At 41.0% G+C, this 20,919-nt stretch overlaps 1 protein-coding gene across 9 annotated transcripts in view; it reads right to left on the bottom strand.

Annotated features, from left to right (window-relative positions):
* PLEKHG7 (pleckstrin homology and RhoGEF domain containing G7) overlaps positions 1 to 20,919 on the bottom strand; it is a 105,365-nt gene that overhangs the window by 1,431 nt on the left and 83,015 nt on the right. For all 9 annotated transcript variants that reach the window (XM_021922760.2, XM_021922762.2, XM_021922763.2 and 6 more), the window contains 5 exons: positions 14,664 to 14,838; positions 12,980 to 13,095; positions 12,517 to 12,610; positions 7,178 to 7,257; positions 4,995 to 5,148 (listed from right to left, as the gene is read on the bottom strand). In XM_021922760.2, coding sequence (XP_021778452.2) covers positions 4,995 to 5,148; positions 7,178 to 7,257; positions 12,517 to 12,610; positions 12,980 to 13,095; positions 14,664 to 14,838 — 619 coding nt within the window. The remainder of the gene's footprint in view (positions 1 to 4,994; positions 5,149 to 7,177; positions 7,258 to 12,516; positions 12,611 to 12,979; positions 13,096 to 14,663; positions 14,839 to 20,919) is intronic.

Here is a 20,919-nt window from a genome sequence, read left to right as displayed (position 1 = left end):
AAACCCTTTCTTCTTTAGCTCATGACTTCTGATACTTGATGAAATGCAACTATGGCTTAAGTAATGGGAAATGGGCCCCTCCTCATAGAACAAGCTAAGCATATGAGGTAGATTTTTGTGTGTGTGAAAATATAAATAAAAATATACAAAACAATATAATATTTTCTTTTTTCTTCCTCACAACTCCTTTAAAAATTTTTATTTTTGTGTTTAAAGGGAAGTCACATCCAACCACGGTTTATAACAAATTAAGACGTGGCAAAAATACAAAACCACCTGAATACTTCAGGCCAAGAAAAGCCAAAAACCACTCAAATAAAATCCAGCATCCACCAAACTGGGTGAAATTTAAAACAAAACAAAAACAGACGTTGGCATGGTTTCTGTGTTTGCAAAAGAGAGCCTGTTCTGTCATTTTCTAGCTGGTCTCAAAGAAAAGGAGATAGTGGGAGAGCAGATTTCTTTTTTTAATATAGCAGGAGCTCTTTTAAAATGAAAGTCTCTTCTTTGAATTATTAATACAACACAGTTCTGAAGCTTATACATTCTTTTTTTCTTTTCTTTTTTTCTTGAGACAAAGTCTTGCATTGTCGCCGGGGCTGGAGTGCACTGGCGGGGTCTCGGCTCACTGCAACCTCCGCCTCCCAGGTTCACGCAGTTCTCCTGCCTCAGCCTCCTGAGTAGCTGGGATTACAGGTGCCCGCCACCACGCCTGGCTAATTTTTTTATGTTTTTAGTAGAGACGAGGTTTCACTATGTTGGCCAGGCTGGTCTCGAACTCCTAACCTCGTGAACTGCCCACCTCGTCATCCCAAAGTGCTGGGATTACAGGCATGAGCCACTGGCGCCCGGCCCTGTACATTCTTTCTATAGTCAGTGTTTAGAAACAAACAAACAAACAAAAACAGGCCAGGGCTGTCTCCTGGCCATATCAAGTACTTCAGAGAAGAGAAAAAATGAGCAAGTGACATATTCTTGCTGATCATTAAGCTGATGCTTGTCTGCTGTCACTATTTGTATTTGTTGGAGTTAGTTTAACTCAGGCTTATCTGAGGAGGGTTGGGCTTCTTTCAGAATCCAAGTGAATAAAATACTTATTTTCTTTCTTTCTTTCTTTTTCTTTTTTTTTTTTTTTTTTTTGGTCGGGGGGGATAGAGTCTTGCTCTATCACCCAGGCTGGAGTGCAGTGGCGCGATCTCAGCTCACTGCAAGCTCCGCCTCCCGGGTTCAAGAAATTCTCCTGCCTCAGCCTCCAAGTAGCTGGGATTACAGGCACCCACTACCATGCCCAGCTAATTTTGTGTATTTTTAGCAGAGACGGGGTTTCGCCATGTTGGACAGATTGGTCTTGAACTCCTGACCTCAGGTGATTCACCTGCCTCGGCCTCCCAAAGTGCTGAGATTACAGGTGTGAGCCACCATGCCCGGTCAATACTTATTTACTTAACTGCAAGAACTACCCCAGTATCACAGATTATACTCATAACAATCTAAACATCCTAATTCCTAAATTCTACTACAACAAATAAAGTCTGTTAAAATTCTGCTACAACAAATAAAGTCTGTTAAGGAGAGGCCATAAAATTCTGTCCAGCTTCTCTTCAGTGAGAGGACTTAAACCTATTAAAATGACTTTCTGGGGAAAAAAAAAAAAAAAAAAGCTGGCTGTGTTTGTTTTACTCTATAATTCTTTGCCTTATAAATTCCCTGTAGCAAGGTGAGGCTTTAAAGACCAGGTTGTTATTCTTGGCTGGTTTTTGGAATTCATTTTCCTCAAAAACTGTAACTGTACTTCTAAGTTACTCCAGGCATCCTTGCTCCATTTGGTTTGTAGTATAGGTACAAGGGACTTTATAAATGAAAGGACCTGCTAAGCTAGGCCTGTGAAATACAATTTGGAGAGAGTATCATATATAGGCAGGAATAGCTCTTTTTTCACTGACATTCTAATACAATAATTGACACCATTTTAAAAGCATTTTCTATGTACTGGGCACCATACTATGTTTTTTCTCTACATAGCAACCCTATGAGATAGGTCAGCTAATTCCTACTTGTAAATAGGAAACAAATTAATCTTTCCAAGGTCACAGAGCTTATAAATGATATAGCCAGGATTTGGAATTAGGTCTTTCACTCCAGAGCTCAATCTCTCTCTTGTCCTCATTTACTTTTTCCTACTCTATAGCTACTCTGCCTCATGTACTGTATCTAATTAGTCAAGTTAATAGGCCCAAAGAATGAGAAAAATATTTTTAAAAGGAACAAGAGACGGTAATTAAAATCAGAAAATAAAACGGTGGAAGCATAGTTGTTTTTGGTTTTGCTTTTTGAGACAGTCTCACTCCATCACCCAGGCTAGAGTGCAGTCGTGTGACCTTGGCTCACTGCAACCTCTGCCTTCTGGGTTTAAGTGATTCTCATGCCTTTGTCTCCCAAGTAGCTGGAATTACAGGTGTGTGCCAGCATGCCTGGCTAATTTTTTTGTATTTTTTCACCATGTTGGCCAGGCTGGTCTTGAACTCCTGACCTCAAGTGTTGGGCCTGCCTCGGCCTACCAAAGTACTGGGATTACAGGTGTGAGCCACTGCGCCTGTTCCCAGAAGCATAATGTTTTTAAAAAGATTTTTTAATTAAAAAAAAAAAAAAAGAAATAGAGGAGAAAAAACATGCATCTTTCAAGGTAATCCAGTGATGTCAGATTTCCCATAAAGTTCAAGTCTTCAAGTTGGCAGGTTGTGACTACACTGAACCCTCAGCCGAGCTGCTTCCTCTTCCTCATGGGTGTTCTGGCACCTTCCTTTACTCAAGTCTATGTGTCAGGCCACAATCTCTAACTATAAACATAGCCAATCTATAGTAATCTATAACTATAGCCACTGTAGCACGAGAAGAAATTCCTAGCATAGGACGCCCTCTACTATGATATTTTTCCCCATGAAAAAGTAAACTAAACAAATTACAGAACAGAAGTGATTTCTAGCCACCACATACTGAAGTTTTGTTTTATCTATATTCCTCTGCCATCCCTTGGGCAGGTAAGAGGCTCACACTGAAAGTGAGCACACTCACCAAGCAAAGGTTTTGCAACCTTGACATACCCCTTTTGTGGCTTGCTCCTGAACCACTGTCTGGCTTGGCAGAAATCTACATAGATTTTGGTCCCAGTCAAGTCAAATACAAGAGGCTTTAAGGTCTGCCCTGTTACCTTTCATCAAATCTTACTGAAAATAGAAAGAATGGATACAGGAGGCAGAAGCTATCTTTCTGGATACAGGCTTCCCTTCTGCTCTTGGAGAGAGATTATATTAATTCATGGGTTAATATGTAAGGCATTAAAATTTTTACAATTTATTTATTTTTATTTTTAGAGACAGGGTCTCATTCTGTCACCCAGGCTGGAGTGCAGTAGCAATCACAGCTCACTGCAACCTTGAACTCCTGCGCTCAAGCCATCCTCCAGCCTTAGCCTCCTGAGTAGCTGGGAATACATGTGTGTGCTGCTGTACTTCACTATTTTTTTTTTTTTTTTTTTTTTTTTGAGATGGAGTTTCACTCTTGTTGCCTAGGCTGAAGTGCAATGGCTTGATCTTGGCTCACCACAACCTCTGCCTCCTGGGTTGAAGTGATTCTCTTGCCTCAGCCTCCCGAGTAGCTGGGATCACAGGTGTGCACCACCACACCTGGCTAATTTTGTACTTTTAGTAGACACAGGGTTTCTCCATGTTGGTCAGGCTGGTCTCAAATGCCCAACCTCAGGTGATCTGCCCAGTTTGGCCTCCCAAGGTGCTGGGATTACAGGCGTGAGCCACCACACGCAGCCTATTTTTTTCTTTTTTTAATAAGAGACTGGGTCTCACTATGTTGCACAGGCTGGTCTCGAACTCCTGGCCTCAAGCAATCCTACCGTCTTGGCCTCCCAAAGTACTGGGATTATAGGTATGAGCCACTGCACCCGGCTGGCATTTAAATATATAACTTAGTTATATAGCATAACTATGTAAGTATTTGCTACTGTTGTTTGTATATTCATTCATTCACTCTTTAAGGTTTCTCTATTATGTATGAGTCAGTCCTATGCTCATCACTGAAGCTCTGGGCTTGGCTGCTGGAGTGGGAATTGAGGGGGATGGTGAGCGCTTTCTCTTTTCCAGCCCCTCCCATGGGTACAGGAAGTCAGTCCCCACCTGCCTGGCCTCAGCTGGTCTAGGAGCCTCTAGCCAAGGCAGAGTGGTGTCTGCTTCCTCCTGAACACTGCCGCCCACTCAAGCCCTGAGTAGACTGAAATGTCCTTGAGTAACTCAGAGTCCCAGGGCTTTTCTGACAGAGGATTTACTGATCTTTCATTATTCTAAGAGCTCCCCAAGGCCAACGGCTGTTCCTTATTCATCTTTGTATCTGCAGGGCCTGCTGAGTTCTTGGCTCTCAGGAGATACTCAAGAAATACTTGAATAAAAGATTAAAAATGATATATATTTCTGATGCATGTGTCATGTAGATACATGCATATGTATATGTGTGTGTATATATATGAATATATATATATCTGGCATAATTATTTTAATAGAGTATAATAAAATATCTTACTCTTGCAATCTGGTAATGGTTTCTCAGTGTTTTAATAATAGCAATAGTATTAATGATGATACTGTAGGTAACAATATTAGTAGCAACTATCATTTATTGAATGCATCACATTTGTTATTTAATTTTCATAGAAACTCACTGAAATAGATATTATTATCCCTATTTTGCCAAGGCTTAGAAAACTGAAGTGCCTTGTCTAAGGTCATAAAACTAGCAAGTAACAGAGCTATCACTCAAGCACTGGACACCGTAACTAATTCATAGAGTGAAAGATATATAGACACATAGGAACACAGTCTTGTTTTTATGAAGACTTAAATTGGATTTATGTCCTGCTACCAAGAAAGGCCAACATAAAACTCTGCGATGGCAAACAGATGAGCTGAATAATGGAAACAGACACATACCTGACACATGGAGTGGTTCAATACTTTTGACTACCAACCTATCTAGTGGAATAGGCTGATCGAGTACTGTACACGAACCACCCTCTTTTATTACTGCTTGCAACTCAGGAGTAAGAGAAGGACACATTAAACCAGGGTCTGAGCCTCCAAGTTTCTGAAATTAACAAGAAAAAGAATGCAATAAACAGGAAATAAACATTGGCACACTTACCTAAAGTGCATCTGTAAGCAAATAGATTCTGAGAAACAATTGCCTAAAATCTATTATTGCCTAAAATTTTACTACTCTTTCTGAATCTTGAAAAGCATCTCCCCAAAGCATAGTGATTTATAGCAAAGTGTTTATTTTATTATTGTTATTACAATTTTTTTTTTCTCGAGACAGGGTCTCACTCTGTCACCCAGACTGGAGTGCAGTGGTGGGATCTCAGCTCACTGCACTCTCAACCTCCTACATTCAAGTGATCCTCTCATCTCAGCCTCTCAAGTAGCTGGGACTACAGGCATACACCACCATGCATGCCCTGCTAATTCTGTTTTTCATTTTTTTGTAGAGATGGGATCTCACTATGTTGCCCAGGCTGGTCTTGAATCCCTGGGCTGAAGTGATCCTCCCAACTGTATGTCTGGGATCTAATACTGAATTCTAAATAGATTCTATGCTCTAGAATTTATAAATAATTTAAATTGTTTTGAGCACATAAGATGATGATTTTTTTCAAAAGGGGGTAAAAATTAAAAATTGTGACCTGCATGGTATAAATTGTACATAAAATAGACCTGCATGGTATAAATTGTACATAAAATAGCAAAGAGGCATGTAAACTGATACCTTTCCTTACTTTAGGAATCAACTTGTGATGCATAAAACCAGAATATCAGTTTATTATATGTCCGACATGGGCTGCCATTAATTCATATACTCTGATTTGTACCATTAATTGATGTGAAGGTCAGCTATGCAAGCATCAAGGTTTTTAGAAGGGGGTAGAGATTTTTCAGAACTTGGCTTGTTCAGACATGCTAGTCTGAGTAACTTATAATGGGAGGTCATACAAATTCCGAAACTGTGACTCTTAATATTCTTGTACACCTATTCCCTCCCCAACCACCGATTAGCTATTCATAGATTGATTAATGGGTATCATTTTATTGCTTAAAGATTTAGCTCAACTAACCAACATGGTATGTAGAAGCTTAGTTTATTAAAAGATATGAGATAGCTAGTCTCATGATCTTATCTATGCAAGGTTAGTCACTTGGTAAAGAAATGAATGGAATAAAGCAACATTAGATATCTCCGACTATTGAAGACACTGCATTTCTCTTTCCACCTCTGCGAGTGGATGTCTGGGAGCCTTAGAGAAACTTCCCTACCTGATACCACTCAAACACACCATTCAGGAAACAGATTGTGAAATAGTAAATTAGACAGAAAGCCTTTTGGGGACCAGCAACAGATCAGTGGCTTAATGGGCAGTAAAAATAACACCACCAATAATAGTAACAAATAATACTTAAGTAACGTGAAAAAAATCCCTATTCCCTATAGAGATTTTGCAGCTCTAGCTCTTAGCTGACTCATTTTGTCTGTGAGGCCAGTTGCATACACGTTTGGCTTCTACACTTTTTATATAGGTAGACACTGAGAGATCAGGGCTCCCTCTCATCTCCACCCCCAAATCATTATTTCTCAGAAATAATGTGAGCTTTCAAATAAGAATGAGTGTTGAATACCACCTCGACACAAGACAGTAGACAGTTCAGATGGGTCCTACTCTAGCTGTTTTTGTTGTGGTGGCCAATTCAGTAAAGGAATGGGCCAAAATGGACAAAGATGTTTTGAGTTCCTTTGCTTAGGCAGGTCAGGCAAAGTCCTGTGGCTTCTGGGACTTAACTTGCAAGTATATAGATTAAGTTGTTCTAAAAATGTATTCCTCTTTTGACATCCTTGAGAAATGCAACTCGCATTTTTTGTTTATTTATTTATTTATTTATTTATTTAATTCAGAGCTTTATGACTAAAAACGTCAATATTTTATAGTGCCTTCATTTTTTTAGAGGAAAAGATTCAGCCTGATGTAAAAGAAATTTTATATTTTTACCACAATTTATTTAGAAATATTTCTAAACTCATTTAGCAAACTTGTTTAGAAACGTATTTTGAAACAGCAGCATTTTACCTTTTTGTTGCGCTTAGTTTTCGTAACTAAGAGGAAATCATTGAAGAGAAACAGATAAACATCTAGGAATCTTGTGCTTTCTGAGGAAAAAAAGAGAAGCTGAAATGGGGACTTGAAACTGTTAAGTAGAAGAGTTTTCCTTCCTTCCTTCCTTCCTTCCTTCCTTCCTTCCTTCCTTCCTTCTTGTCTCTCTCTTTCTTTCTTTTTCTCTTTTTTATCAGTGAATTCTTTAGAAAACAAAACCAGGTGGCTATTACAGCACCCCAGGGCCTCTAATCATGTAGGTCACAAAGCTGCCCGCCTCAATGTTGAATTGCTTTATTTATTCCTAAAGCAGAGACTTGATGAGAGGCCAAGCTTCTAACATTAAAGACATTGAATTTATGATGTGTCTCATTTGAATCTAAAATAACTCAGATGATATTTGTAGTGGCTTCAACTAAGCCGAGAGTAAATCCATCAACTGATTGAACTTGCAGCATTTTTGCCCCTTGATTCCTCCGGGTGGTTATTGGCAAAGGCACACATAACCAGAGAAAAGGCATTTTCTCACTGCTATGAACTATGCTATTGTGTCCCTCAAATTTCATATGTTGAAGCCCTAAACCCCTAGTGTGGCTGCATTTGGAGTAAGAAAGTAATTAGGGTAAAATGAGTTAATAAAGCTAGAGCACTGATCCAGTAGAATTAATGTTCTGTTGAGACACCAGATACCCCACTGTCCCCCACCCTTCATCTTGAAGAGAGTGCTCATTAGGAGCTGAATTTGCCATCACCTTGACCTGGGACTTTTCAGTCTCCAGACTGTAAGAGATAAATTTCTGCTGTTTAAGCCAGCCTGTCTGTGATATTTTGTTATGGTGGCCTAGGTTGACAGTCATTAAAACTACTTATTTCTCAAGTTTTAGAATGTGTCTATAAATGTTTAGATATTCTCCATGTGTTTCATATTTACAACCTTTTCTGATATTAGCTTTAATAGTTACTTAAGGCAAAAAGCTTTTCTTTAGTTTTCCCTAAGAAGGGAATAGCAGTAGAAGAGAAACCAAATATTAGAATAAGGCATCTCCTTCCTTATTTTACTCTATCCCTTAGAAATTAGAAAAAAGGGTTAAATGTAAGTGATTTCAGAGGAAAAGGTTTTTAGAGGGGGTTGTGACAAGTGCTTAGAGTAATCGTAGGAAAACCCAGTAATTTTTTTCAGCTTATTCTATTATACATATTGTTCTAGAAGTTCTTTCTTATATGTTTTTACCCCTGGAAGATTTAAAGCAGTCGATACAACATTTAGGATTCATTTCTATCCCCTCTTATTCTAAGTTTAGAGATAAGATTTTTTTATATATTTGCACAGGGGAGAAATCAGTTATTTTATTCAAATTAAATAGTCCTTGAATAGTTTTTAAAAAATCTTATCAGAAACTTAATTTTTCATAAATCAGGTTGTGGCAAAGACTGCTGGATGTCCCTTGAAAACCATTCTCCCCTTCTCTTGTAGCAATGGAATTCCCAACTTTTAGTGAGGACCCATCCACAGAGAATAGAGACTACATTTTCTTGCTGCCGAGTATGACCAAGGAGCTAAATTCTGACCAATGGAATGTGAGCCAAAGTATGCAACTTCTGAGTCATATTCGTGAAGGGCAGGGCCAAGCTCTCTTGTCCCTGTCTCTCCTTCTCATTGGGTAGAAAGCAAACATATTGGTGAGTCACCTTGGGCCACACAGAAGAAGGCAATACCCTAGATTTGGCTACAAGACAGCAGGAATCTGGATTCCTAATGACTTCATGGAGTGGAGTTGTCATATAGGTTGAGACTTAACAAGAGAGAAATAAGCTTTTTTTAACCTGTCTGTCTCCAGTCGCTGAATCTATACGCCAACTGATAAACAGGGCTAGAAATGGTACAACACTAGACCTGTGAACAGCCAGCTCAGCCTGCCATAGCAAAATACCACAGACAGGGTGGCTTAAGCAATAGGAATTTATTTCTCACAGTTCTGGAGCCTGGGAAGTAGGTCAAGGTGCTGGTCGATTCGGTTCCTGATAAGGCCTCTCTTTTTTACTTGCAAATAGCCACCTTCTGGATGTGTTCTTACATGGCAAACAGAGAGAGTGAGCTCTCTGATGTCTGCTCTGATTAGGATACTAATCCTATCAGATCAAGGCTCCAGCCCGAGTCCCTCAGTTTACCTGCATTTCTTCCTTACTCCAAGCATAGTCACACTGGACGTTAGGGCTTCAACATGTGATTTGTGGAGGAACACAATTCAGTCCACAGCAACCTTCAAACCTGTAAAATGTGCTATTACCATCCTCTGCTACTCATGTACGTGTCAGCTCAATGATCATTGTCAAAATGAAACAGTTTTGTTTTCTCCTTCTAATTTGAACTATTTTATTTTGACAAACAGGCAGGGAGCACACCTTCTATGTGTTCCAGATGTTATTCTAGATAATGTTCCATACATTATTCTAGAAAGTGATAATTATTTTAGCTACCATTTATTGAAGCCCTAGTTTTCCACCAAGCAATTTACAAAACAAATTATGAAAATGTGTACCTTCTGGGAATGAGAAAGTATACTTATTTGGTTATAAGAGCACAGTTTTCAAGTCTGGAAGAAATTCGGAAACACTGTATGTGTTAGGTATCATCACATCATTTTCATCCTCATCGTCATCATCATTATCAGCAGCAGCAATAACATTTATAAAAGAGAATAAGAGCATTTAAATTTTCCCAAAGTCTACAGTTGGTGCTAGATCCCCTGACTTTTGGTTCAATGCTTTTTTCATTTAAAATGATGTCCTGTTTCTTCACTTGATCTTAGCCAAAAGACCAAGAAGCGAAATGTCCTGTTTCTTCTAACACTATCACCCTGCCCCATTAAATCTCCATGCTCATCTCTGAGTCCAGTCTCATGACTTTGCACTTGACTTGGTACCATGTAGACTACATCATATGGAGTCTCCATCTCTGATGGAATTTGACTAATACAGCTCATGCCATTAAACAAGTGCCTGGTGTTAGTGACATTACGTAGTTCATCTCCATGCTACCACATCTGACTGTACAAGAAGCATTTTCTGGAAAAGTTGAGTCTGCTTGTAAAGAGCCTTTCTTAGGTGAGCTTCCAATCCACACATCTATGACAGTCACTTTGAACCCATGCGATGCATGAATTCACATCTGACATAGCCTTTCACCCACCAGGAGCTGCTCCTCCAGCTTCCATGTGGGTTCTTATTATGCCCAAACCTGAACCCTAAAATTGACTCCCTGACCCCACTCCCTCTACCACCCACGGCATTATCAACAAAACTTTCAGATACACAGATTAGAACAGTTTTTTATACTCATTTCCTCTTCATCCACTTTATCGATCATAAGGTCCTCCTGGTTTTGCCTTTGCAATATCTCCCGTACCCTTTTCTATCATGCCCATTTCTAATGTTTTAGGAGAAGGTGGTGCATCTCACAGTATTGGGAGGTAGGGAGGAAGAGGGAAGGCGTGAACCAAAGTCTCACATAATTTCAGGTGAGGCTAGTTTTGGAGGTAAAGATACATGCTGGAACACAGATTATGTTTTGTTTTATTACTTTGATTTGTTCTTGTCATAAAATATAATTACTTTGAAGTTGTAAATAACATTAAAGAAAAGTTAAAATTGTTATCTTTTCAAATGAAAGTGGGGGGGGTGGGTGAACAACAGGTTAAAAATGGTAGAGCAACAGACAGGCCCAGAGTCTTCTCACTTCATACTGTTCACCACTGAACTTCCGGTTTCACCACTGATCTCTCTGCTTTGGTCTCCTCTATGCCATTTTGAAGACTGCTTATTAACAAGGCTTTCTTCAACACCCTTTTAACCGATCACTTCCCTGTCTGAGAGCTCAATGACTTCTGCTTGCCTGCAGTTTCCTGGCTAGGTCCTTCTGTTTGGTTTCCAAGGCAGTTGCTCTGATTCTGGAAGCCAGCTGGACCAACGCAGCCTGGCTCCAGCTGGTACTCTGTCATTCACCCACCAGGTGAACTTGGGCATGATACAGAACCTCCCTGAACCCCAAATCTCTCACCTGTAACAAGGGATTAAAAGCAACTTCTCTATTTAACTTACTGGAAAGAGACAACGTATGAAAAAGCCCTTGGATATAAAACACTGGACATGTCTATCTTCCTTGTTTAACAGCTGCCAGGGGGATTTTACGTCCTAACCTGACATCCAGACTACCTCTAAAATAGAGCAGAGTTTCAATATACACGTATTAAGGGATTATTTCCCAGCGCCTCCCCACCAGATATCACATCACCACTGTTAGGCAACCTCCCATCCCACAGGACTTCACACTCAGTAGGTACCTGGTCAAGATTTTGTGCAGAAATGAATAAATAAATGATTCTAAATCTTATTTCAGCCAGGCAGCCTTTCTGGTCATCATGATATTTATCGAGCGTGAACTTTCTGTCAATCATTCTTCTGAGTGCTTATACATCTGTTGGTTCATTTAATCCTCACAATAAAGAAAGGTAAACTGAAGCACAGGAGATCACTGTAAATGGCCCAAGGTTGTACAGGCAGAAAAGGCTGAGCAGAGAGTGAGCCAGGCAGTCAGCCCCAGGGGCTTGGCTTCCTATGTACTCTGCTAGAAACTAAGCTTCTGCAGGGACTTCTGTCTCCAAGACTTCTCTGGCTCTGCTCTTTATCTGAATGACCTCCCTCCTGTCCTTCCACTGACCTCATCCTTCCTGCCCCTCCAAGCCCACCTCCAGTCCCATGGACTGCACGAAGCCTCTCAGGGCACTCCAGCCTCAAGGACTCTCTTCTTTTTTGAACTTATCCTGCAGGTCTGGTAATAAGGCAGAGCTTCCCAACTAGAGGGAAAGAATTATACAGAATGCGTTTTTATATCTTCCAATGGCACCTACCTAGCACAACTTGTACTATATTATAGATTCTCCATAAGCATTTGAGAGCTTGATTGTCTGGCTCATTGGAGGAGTACAACAGTTGTGATGATAACACCTGCCATTGACTGAGAGTTTACTAGATTCCAGACCGTGAGCTAAGTTGCTCTTGTTTGTTGTTTTAACAATCCTATGGAATAATTACAGTTATCCCATTGCAGAGAGAAAACAGAGGGCACCTAGCTAGCTGTGTTGCGAAGTCTTCATTCAAGCCTGAATCTGTATGGCTCCATAGGGTGCTCTCTGATTCACACCCTCCATCACCTGGAACATAGGCAAACACAATTCCTCCTGCTCTTCAATTACTGGCAGTCAAACAAGATACAAGACGGCACAGATGCTGGGTTTTTTAAGGAAGCAGCTATTTACCTGCCAGAGTTAATTTTCCTTCGTAGAGAAGGTGTCTGTTGGTTGGTGACAAGATGTTTTCCGCTGTGTGTTCTTTAAAAATGTGTTTCAAACACTTGTAAAACAAGGGAGAAAATAAAAGAGATGTTGTTAGTGATCGGAAGAGAACATGTTTAAAAAGCTGGGGCAATCAACTCCATCTAGAAAGTTCATGACATTTGGAAATGCCGGCAGACGGTCATGGGAACGGGAAACAATGAAAAAACCTCTCAGAAGGACCATCATAAGAATGGCACAGCGACCTCAGCCTCCCCGCACACAATGCCCTACGGATGAAGACTTTACTTCCTGTTCTGGAAACTAGATGTATTCTTCAAGTGGACAGATGGGGACATCTAAAATGATTGTATTTCTATCTGAATACCCAACTTCCAGAAATGGACAGAAGTCCTAATTGATTTTTTTTTTTTTTTTTTTTTTGTACCTCTGGAATGAAAAACCTTTTATCTCTATCCCAAAGCGGTGGCCACACTATAATCTCCTGTAGATATCTAAATTTTTGGAAATTGTCCAGCCATTTCACTTTTCCTTCAAGGTCCCCTGAAAGACAAGACATAGTCAGTCTTTTTAGGTGCATGTGACATTGCATATAAATTTTAACCAAGGTCCACAGGAATCATTTAGAAGCACTGGCCGCCCCTGGAGCCAGACCATATATTAAGTTCGTTTCACATATTGCTTGCTGTTCATGCGTCTTAGAAAACTCACTAATTTGAAATCAGCCTCTTGCAGAGAAAAATGAAGCTTAGCTAATTTAATTCAGTAGGTTGAAAGTATATTGTGTATTCTTATTTCAAGAATACTAATAAAATCCTTGGTAGTTTTCTCTTATTTCCTAGACCACACAGCCTGTAATTAGAGGAAGAAAAAAAATCAGACTAACAAGGACAAACATATGTTTTTGTCCCAATCGTAAAAGTATATATTCACTTCATGATCATGGTGATTATTTCGTTTTTAGTAGGAACTCAATTTATCTTTGGAAGGTTTATATTCATTTTCCAATGTTTTCTAATAACATGTTGCTATTGAGGGTTTGAAATGTTTTTTGAAGACATGCAGGGCAAGTAAAAGACCTGCAGACTCACATTGTTAGCAGACCTCTTCAGAATTCACCATCTTTAAGATAATAGACTTAAATGGAGGCCACACAGGTCTCTTCCCTCAACAACAGAATCCATCTTTCACTGAGAAATCTCCAGAGGTGCTGCGTTATCTTTCCTCACAAACTCATCTAAATGAGTCACAATCCTTAAGGTTACTTCTAAAGCTTAAAGAAGTCATCTTTAAGAGACTCTTTGTCTTACTCGCTTGATAAACTTAATTCCAGCTCTTCAGGTAATTTTAGAATCTGAATAAAAAATTTAAAAACAGAAGAAAAACCCAATTAAACAGTCATTTTACCTTTTTTTTTTTTTTTTAAAGTACCTGTTCCAGGCAGTATCATTTTACTTTTAAATTTGTAAAAGAAAAAACAATTATGTACAGCTGAATATTACCAATTTGAATTGTTCCCTTTTGATGCCCATCGGGAAACCTTGGTTTATGGGCATAAATCATGAACTTCTTTATGTGAATTTCAATTATACAGAGTTACACAAATAAACTTAAGTCATCATAGGGCCTGCTCAGTTCCCATCCTCAAATTTCAGTTCTAAAGATTGCAGTTGGCAGTAGTTTCACATTGACCTTGGCTTTTGGTGATTTGAGAAATGACGAATGGTAATTTATCCTCTGGACACATTTTCCATGGTGTTTACTCCCATTTGCTTTGTGTGTGGGGTCAGTATGGCTGTTAAAAACAAAGTGCCTTCAGTTATCTGGGAAGTAGAACTTTTCCTGCCTGAACTCACTTCTGAAACACTTGGAGACAGAGCCACATCCTGTGTAAACTTGGTGCTAGAGTTCTCATAGTGTTCGCCAGGATGTGACTGGAGCCCATTGTTCTGTGCGTATTTGATTTACAATGTACTCACACTTGAACCCACATTTCCAAGAGCCATGACCTCAAATCAATGGAATTGCCTCCTAAGATGGAAGCCTAGAGGGTTTCCAGGAGTCACAAGGCCACAATTCTTCAATTAAGCTCACTTATCTCAGGGACTTACGGATGGACTTTTCCACCTTTTCCTTGATGGAGTAGATCATGATTTTCTCAGCAGAGTCCATGCTCCTTTTCCAGATATTCTTCAGCAACAACGGATATCGAGTGAGCCTCTGAAGTGGGGCCACTAGTAGCTCAGGCAGGTGGAGCCGTCTGCATTGTTCATTTTGCTCACACCACTGGGGAAGGCAAAAGTAGCCACATCAGAATGATCTACCTCACCCATCGAGCCACTAAGAAGCCTGGATATGAGAGGTTCTTGGAGATTTTACTCAGTAACTGCAGGCCGTACTTGTGAGTGTGCTGGGACAGTTTATAAGCCACAAATTAAATCCCCTAAAAAGTGCATGTTCCATTAGCGGTAGTGATAAGATGTAATAATAGATGTGTTCCAGCCTTGTTTACCCTTCTCATTTGAGAGTGAATTTACTTTTGCCCATTAGCCTTTCTTCCCAGGCCGTCAGGGGAGATTTCTGGTTTCACCAGCTTTGTTCCCATCCTTGTTGTGATGCAGTTAGGAGAATTGAGAATTGAGACTGGAGAGGCAGGAGGGCAAAGGAAGGATTCTTGCTTGTTGGGTCAATTCCTTGACTCCCCTTAGCTGAGGAGAATCAAGGTAGTGATAAAAAACGAAGAAAAAAGAAAAGAGAAGTTGAAGAGGCTTAGTTGATCTAGAACAAAAAGGGGAGAGGAGAGAGGTAGAGATGTGGACAATTTTCAATAGGGAGAGTTTGGAGTTGGGATTTGGAAGAAGAGGCAGTTCTAGGGTATGCCAGCACTGGGGAAGACAAGAAATTTTAGTAATTTAGTTAAGTATAGTAAGTATTGCCATGGGTTATACATTGGGGTTCCATAAATTGTGTTTGAGAAATCTCAGTAAACATGAGAATAGCTTTTACATTTGTTTTATCTGCTGTGCTATTTCTTTGAATGTGAGCTTCCTTGAACTAAGGGGCTCTGACTTAATGAAGGTGGCAAATGAGGCATGGAGGTGGTCACTGGCCAGCATGCAGATGGGTACATCAGGAAGGAGTAGAGGGGGTGGTGTGTTCTATTCCTCTTCTCTTACCCTGTCCACTCACACCAAATTGACCCTGAGTTCAGTGATAAAGGGATTAATATCAACCGAATGTTTGTTTTCCTTCAAATCCACGTAATATTACTTTTAATGCCACAAACTGCAATTACTTTTGCACCAACCTAATAAAATCCTAACCTTCAATGGGGTGGTATTAGGAGGCGGTGCTGTTGGGAGGTGATTAGGCCATGAGCATGAAACCCTCTTGAATGGGATTAGTGTCCCTATAAAAGGGGTCCTGGAGAGCTCTCCAGCTCTCTTTCCACCAAGTGAGGCTACAAGAAGACGACAGCTGTCTGCAACCCAGGAGAGGGTCATCACTAGCCCCTAACCATTCTGGCACCAGGAGACTTTCAGCCTCCACAACTGTGAGCAACAAATTCCTGTTGATTATAAGCCACCCAATCTATGGTGTGTTGTTCTAGCAGCCTGAATTGACTACAACAGGGATCCCGCCCTTACACTAAATATTTCTCCTGCTGCAGGCTGGTGCCTCATTTCTTTTCCACCTTCCATTCTCCTTTCATTCTCCAGGTTAAATCCTTTGCAGTGTGACCCAGATCCTTCAGGGCCATCCTCAGGTGGGCCAGGCACACTGCAGGAGACTCCTGCTGCATCCCCAGAGACACCTTCAAGTCCACGTGTCAGCCCTTGCATTTTGAAGATCTAGGTACAATTGGCTCAACTCCCAACCAATCCAATGGCCTGTGGAGGTCCAAACTCCTCCCCTAGATATTTACCAACTCAGGGGACTGAGATTCTAATGGCTTCCTCTGGCCCCTGAACTCTTGTTTCCATGTACACTGTTTCTTTCCTGAACAGCATGGAACAAATGTATCCTTTTGGTTTCCTATGTGAGTTTCTGCTGTAAACCCCCTCATGACATGTTTTGTGAGTGTGCATATTTATTTTACTGAAGATTTTGGGTTGTGAAGAGGGGTCAAATACACAGCCCACAAGCCCCTACTATTTTGCTGGCTCCATTCTCTTCTTTGGAAAGAGAGAGCTCTTTCTCTCTTCCTCCTTAAACCCTCCCTTTATCTCCTAGCCTCCTGCCTAGCAATTTGCATTTGTCTTTCATAGCTTGACCTCGTCCTTGGTGGGGTGAGGTGGAGTCTCACTCTCCTTCCACACTATCAGCCATTTTTTTTTTTTTTTTTTTTTTAGGGAGATGGGGAACAGAGTCTTGCTCTGTCACCCAGGCTGAAGTGCAGTGGTATGATCACAGCTCACTGTGGCCTCGACCTCCCACCTCAGCAGTCAAGCAGTCCTCCCACCTAAGCCTCTCACATAGCTGGCACCACAGGTACAGGCCACCACACGTGGCTAATTTTTAAATTTTTTGTAGAGACTGGATATCACTATGTTGCCCAGGCTGGTCTCAAATTCCTGAGTTCCAGCAATCTGCGCACCTCCCAAAGTGCTGGGATTACAGGTGTGAGCCATAGTACCTGGCTTAGCTGGATGTTTTGGAAAACATCCTGAGCTCTTCATCATGGGGATGCTGCCAAATTCAGTCTTCTTGGCCGGGTGTGGTAGGTCACGCCTGTAATCCCAGCACTTTGGGAGGCTGAGGCAGGAGGATCACTTGAGGTCAGGAGTTCAATACCAGCCTGGCCAACATGGTGAAACCCCATTTCTACTAAAAATACAAAAAAAAAAAAAAAAGAAAAAAGAAAAAATAGGAGTGGTGGCGCACACCTGTAATCCCAGCTACACAGGAGGCTGAGGTGGGAGAATCACCTGAACCTGGTAGGCAGAGGTTGCAGTGAGCCAAGATAGCACCACTGCACTCCAGGCTGGGCAACAGAGCAAGACTCTGCCTCTAATTCAATCTTCTCCTTTCCCCTACGTACAGATGGCTGGCCATGAGAGTGAGCTCATGGTGCATGGTGAACGGAGCTCTAGGAGCTGGGCTCTGAGGACCACCTTCTCTCTCTGGGCCTCCGATTTCTCTTTTTAGACAAATTAGGCAATGTGCTGAAAGATATGGTCATTCTAGGGCAGAGGTAGGATTTGAATTCAGACCTGTCTGAACATGATGTTCAATCTCCTACAATGCTCTGTTGTAAACAACATTATTGTAGAACTTAAGCCTGTGTCATGGGCTGCCTGAAATTGACCTATAAATGCAGTGGGGTAAATTTACCCTTAAGGCCAAGGTTTATGAATGTATGTACTTTATCCTGGTGCACATTAATGGGATTAGAATTCTTCAAACTGTTCTAGTTTTATTTATTTATTTATTTATTTATTTATTTATTTATTTATTTATTTAGACAGGGTCCGTCTGACTCTGTCACCCAGGCTAAGTGCAGTGGTGCAATCATGACTGACTGCAACCTCAGACTCCAGTCTGGCTAGATGGCTCTTGGCTAGATGATCTTCAAGTTCTCCTCCAGCTCCAAATGACTGTGGTTCTCATTGAGGTTGGCAGGGATGGAGACAGAAGCAAGCACGACAGATGAAGAAAGGCTGGGAGTGGAGGGGAGCAGGGCTGTGCTTTAGCGGCTGATTTCCACGTTGACTCAGGGACAGCATCGTTCCAATGATACCTTTGAGTCCTGGACCTCTTGGGTGCCTGGGAATCCTTGTAACTGATTTCTCAGCAGCAGTTAGGCCCCTGCCGTCCCAAAACCTCACCGCCCCAGGCCACTGCCCCAAACTGCCCTGCTGTGGGAAACAATTGTGGCTGCCAGCATGCACTGGTATTCAGGGTCAAAGTGAAAACACCAAACTCCTCCAGATAAAAACTGGCAAGAAGCATCTGTGGTAAATAATTTAGACAAGGATCCAGGCAGGGATGTTGGAAGCGTTTGTGTTTCAGGAAACTTCAGAAGAGAGAAAAAGAACGGCTTGACATTATAAAAGTGAAGCTGTAAGTTTTCCTTTCATCTCTCTATTGACTTCATTTTTCAGGTCCGTTAGGGAAGGCAAATAACACTTCATCGAGAGAGATTGGACATAAAAGGCCTTTTTTATTGATGAGTCTAGATCAATGGAGGCTACTTTTGCTTTATAATAAATATCCAATGTGCTTAGGGGAACTGTGAAAGGATTCAAGGGCCCCAGATGAAAATATGTCCCATCACTTGAGTGTGGGAGGTTGAGGCTGCAGTGAGCCATGATGGTACCACTGCATTCCAGCCTGGGTGACAGAATGAGACCCTGTTCCAAAAAATAAATATAAAATAAAATAAAAAGTCCTAATAAATCTGTCTTAATGGGATGCAGCATTAGGATGGGGCAACCAGAATTCTTGGAACCTCGGGAAATTTACTTACCCTTTCTAAAATTTATCAGTAAAATGTAGATAACAAGAGTAACTACCTCATTGGGATGGCGAGAGGTTTTAATGAGATAATCCACACAAAGTGCTTAAAACAGAGCGTGGCACATCTCAAACACTCAGTCCATAGCAGCTAGAGTTCTTAGCCATTGTTAGTTGCGTCACATGAAGAGACTTGGTATGAAGTTCCCAGTTTCTTCCTCTGCATTATTTTGTTTCTAAAAGAGTAAGCAGGAGGATCGCTTGAGCTTAGGAGTCTGAGATAAGCTGGGCAACATAGCGAGATCCAATATCTATAAAAAATTAGAAAATTTGCCAGGCATGGTGGCATGTGTGTGTAGACTCAGCTACATGGGAGGCTGAGGTGTGAGGGTCACCTGAGCCCAGGAGTCTGAGGCTGCAGTGAGCTGTGATTGTACCACTGCACTCTAGCCTGGGTGACAGAGTCAGACCTTGTCTCAATAAATAAATAAATAAGTAAATAAATTAAAAAACAAACAGTAGGAAGAATTCTAATCCCATTAATGTTCACCAGGATAAAATACATACATTCATAAAGCTTAGCCTCATGTGGTATGGAGGGTTTAGAGGTCATTTATCACTGCATTTACAGGTCAGTTTCAGGCAGCCCATCACATGGCATAGGTTTACATTCTCCAAGAACGTTGTTTTCCAACAGAACATTGCAGGAGATTCAACACTGGGTTCAGACAGGTCTGAATTCAAATCCTACCTCTGCCCTAGAACAACCATACCTTTCAGCATGTTGCCTAATTTGTCTAAACTCCTGAAAAATGGGGACAATATCAAATTCTGCAGTTAGTGTGTAGACAAGAAGATGAGGGATGACCAGCATGTAGCACAGTGTCTAGGCCATAGCAAGGGCTCAAACACTAGTCACCATGAGTATCTGTGAGTCTCTCCCTGACCTCTCACCTTTGTTTCATGAGGCTAATAGTTCCACGGTCATGGGAAATAGCCCCAAGGAACTGGAAATAGTTCTGATATGAAGAGCACTGGATTTTTTGCCTGAAAATCTTTCTATGGTTCTTTCTTTGCCACCTATTGGCTATGTGGCCTTGCAAATGTCATCTAACCTCTCTGAGACTCGGGGACACAAAGGAACAATGTAATCAACTTTACAGGTTTGTGTTCAGAATTAAGAGATGTTTGAGAAAGTGTCTGGTAAAGTATTATGCATTATAAAAGCGTCACGTGGTCTGGGTGTGGTGGCTCACGCCTGTAATCCCAGCACTGGGGGAGGCTGAGGCAGTTGGATCACTTGAGGTCAGGAGTTCGAGACCAGCCTGGCCAACATAGTGAAACTCTGTCTCTACCGAAAATACAAAAAATTTGCCAGGCATGGTGGCAGGCACCTGTAGTTCCAGCTACTCGGGAGGCTGAGGCAAGAAAATCACTTGAACCTGGGAGACGGAGTTTGCAGTGAGCTGAGATTGTGCCACTGTACTCCAGTCTAGGTGACAAAGCAAAGTTCTGTCTCAAAAAAAAAAAAAAAAAAAAGCATCATGTGTTATAACAGCACTGTATTCTCTACCTACTACCTTTCCCAAAATATCTTTGGATGCCACATATATTTTTATTCATACACAATTGTACATATCTATGGGGCACATGTGATATTTTGATATATGCAAACAATGTGTAATGATCAAATCAGGGTATTTAGGACATGCTTAACCACATTTGTTAACATCATTTCTTCATGTTGAGAACATTTCAAATCTTCTAGCTATTTTGAAACACACAATAAATTATTGTTAACTATAGTCACCCCAGTGGGTTATCAGGCACTAGAACTTATTCCTTCTATAACTGTATGTTTGCACCCATTAACTGACCTCTTTTCATCCCCTTCTCCCCACTTCCCAGACT

The sequence above is a fragment of the Papio anubis genome, chromosome 9, assembly GCF_008728515.1.
Source record: "Papio anubis isolate 15944 chromosome 9, Panubis1.0, whole genome shotgun sequence".
NCBI classification, from domain to species: Eukaryota; Metazoa; Chordata; class Mammalia; order Primates; family Cercopithecidae; genus Papio; species Papio anubis.
The sequence above is the reverse complement of the archived record's forward strand: the minus strand, read 5'-3'. Positions and strand labels throughout refer to the sequence as shown.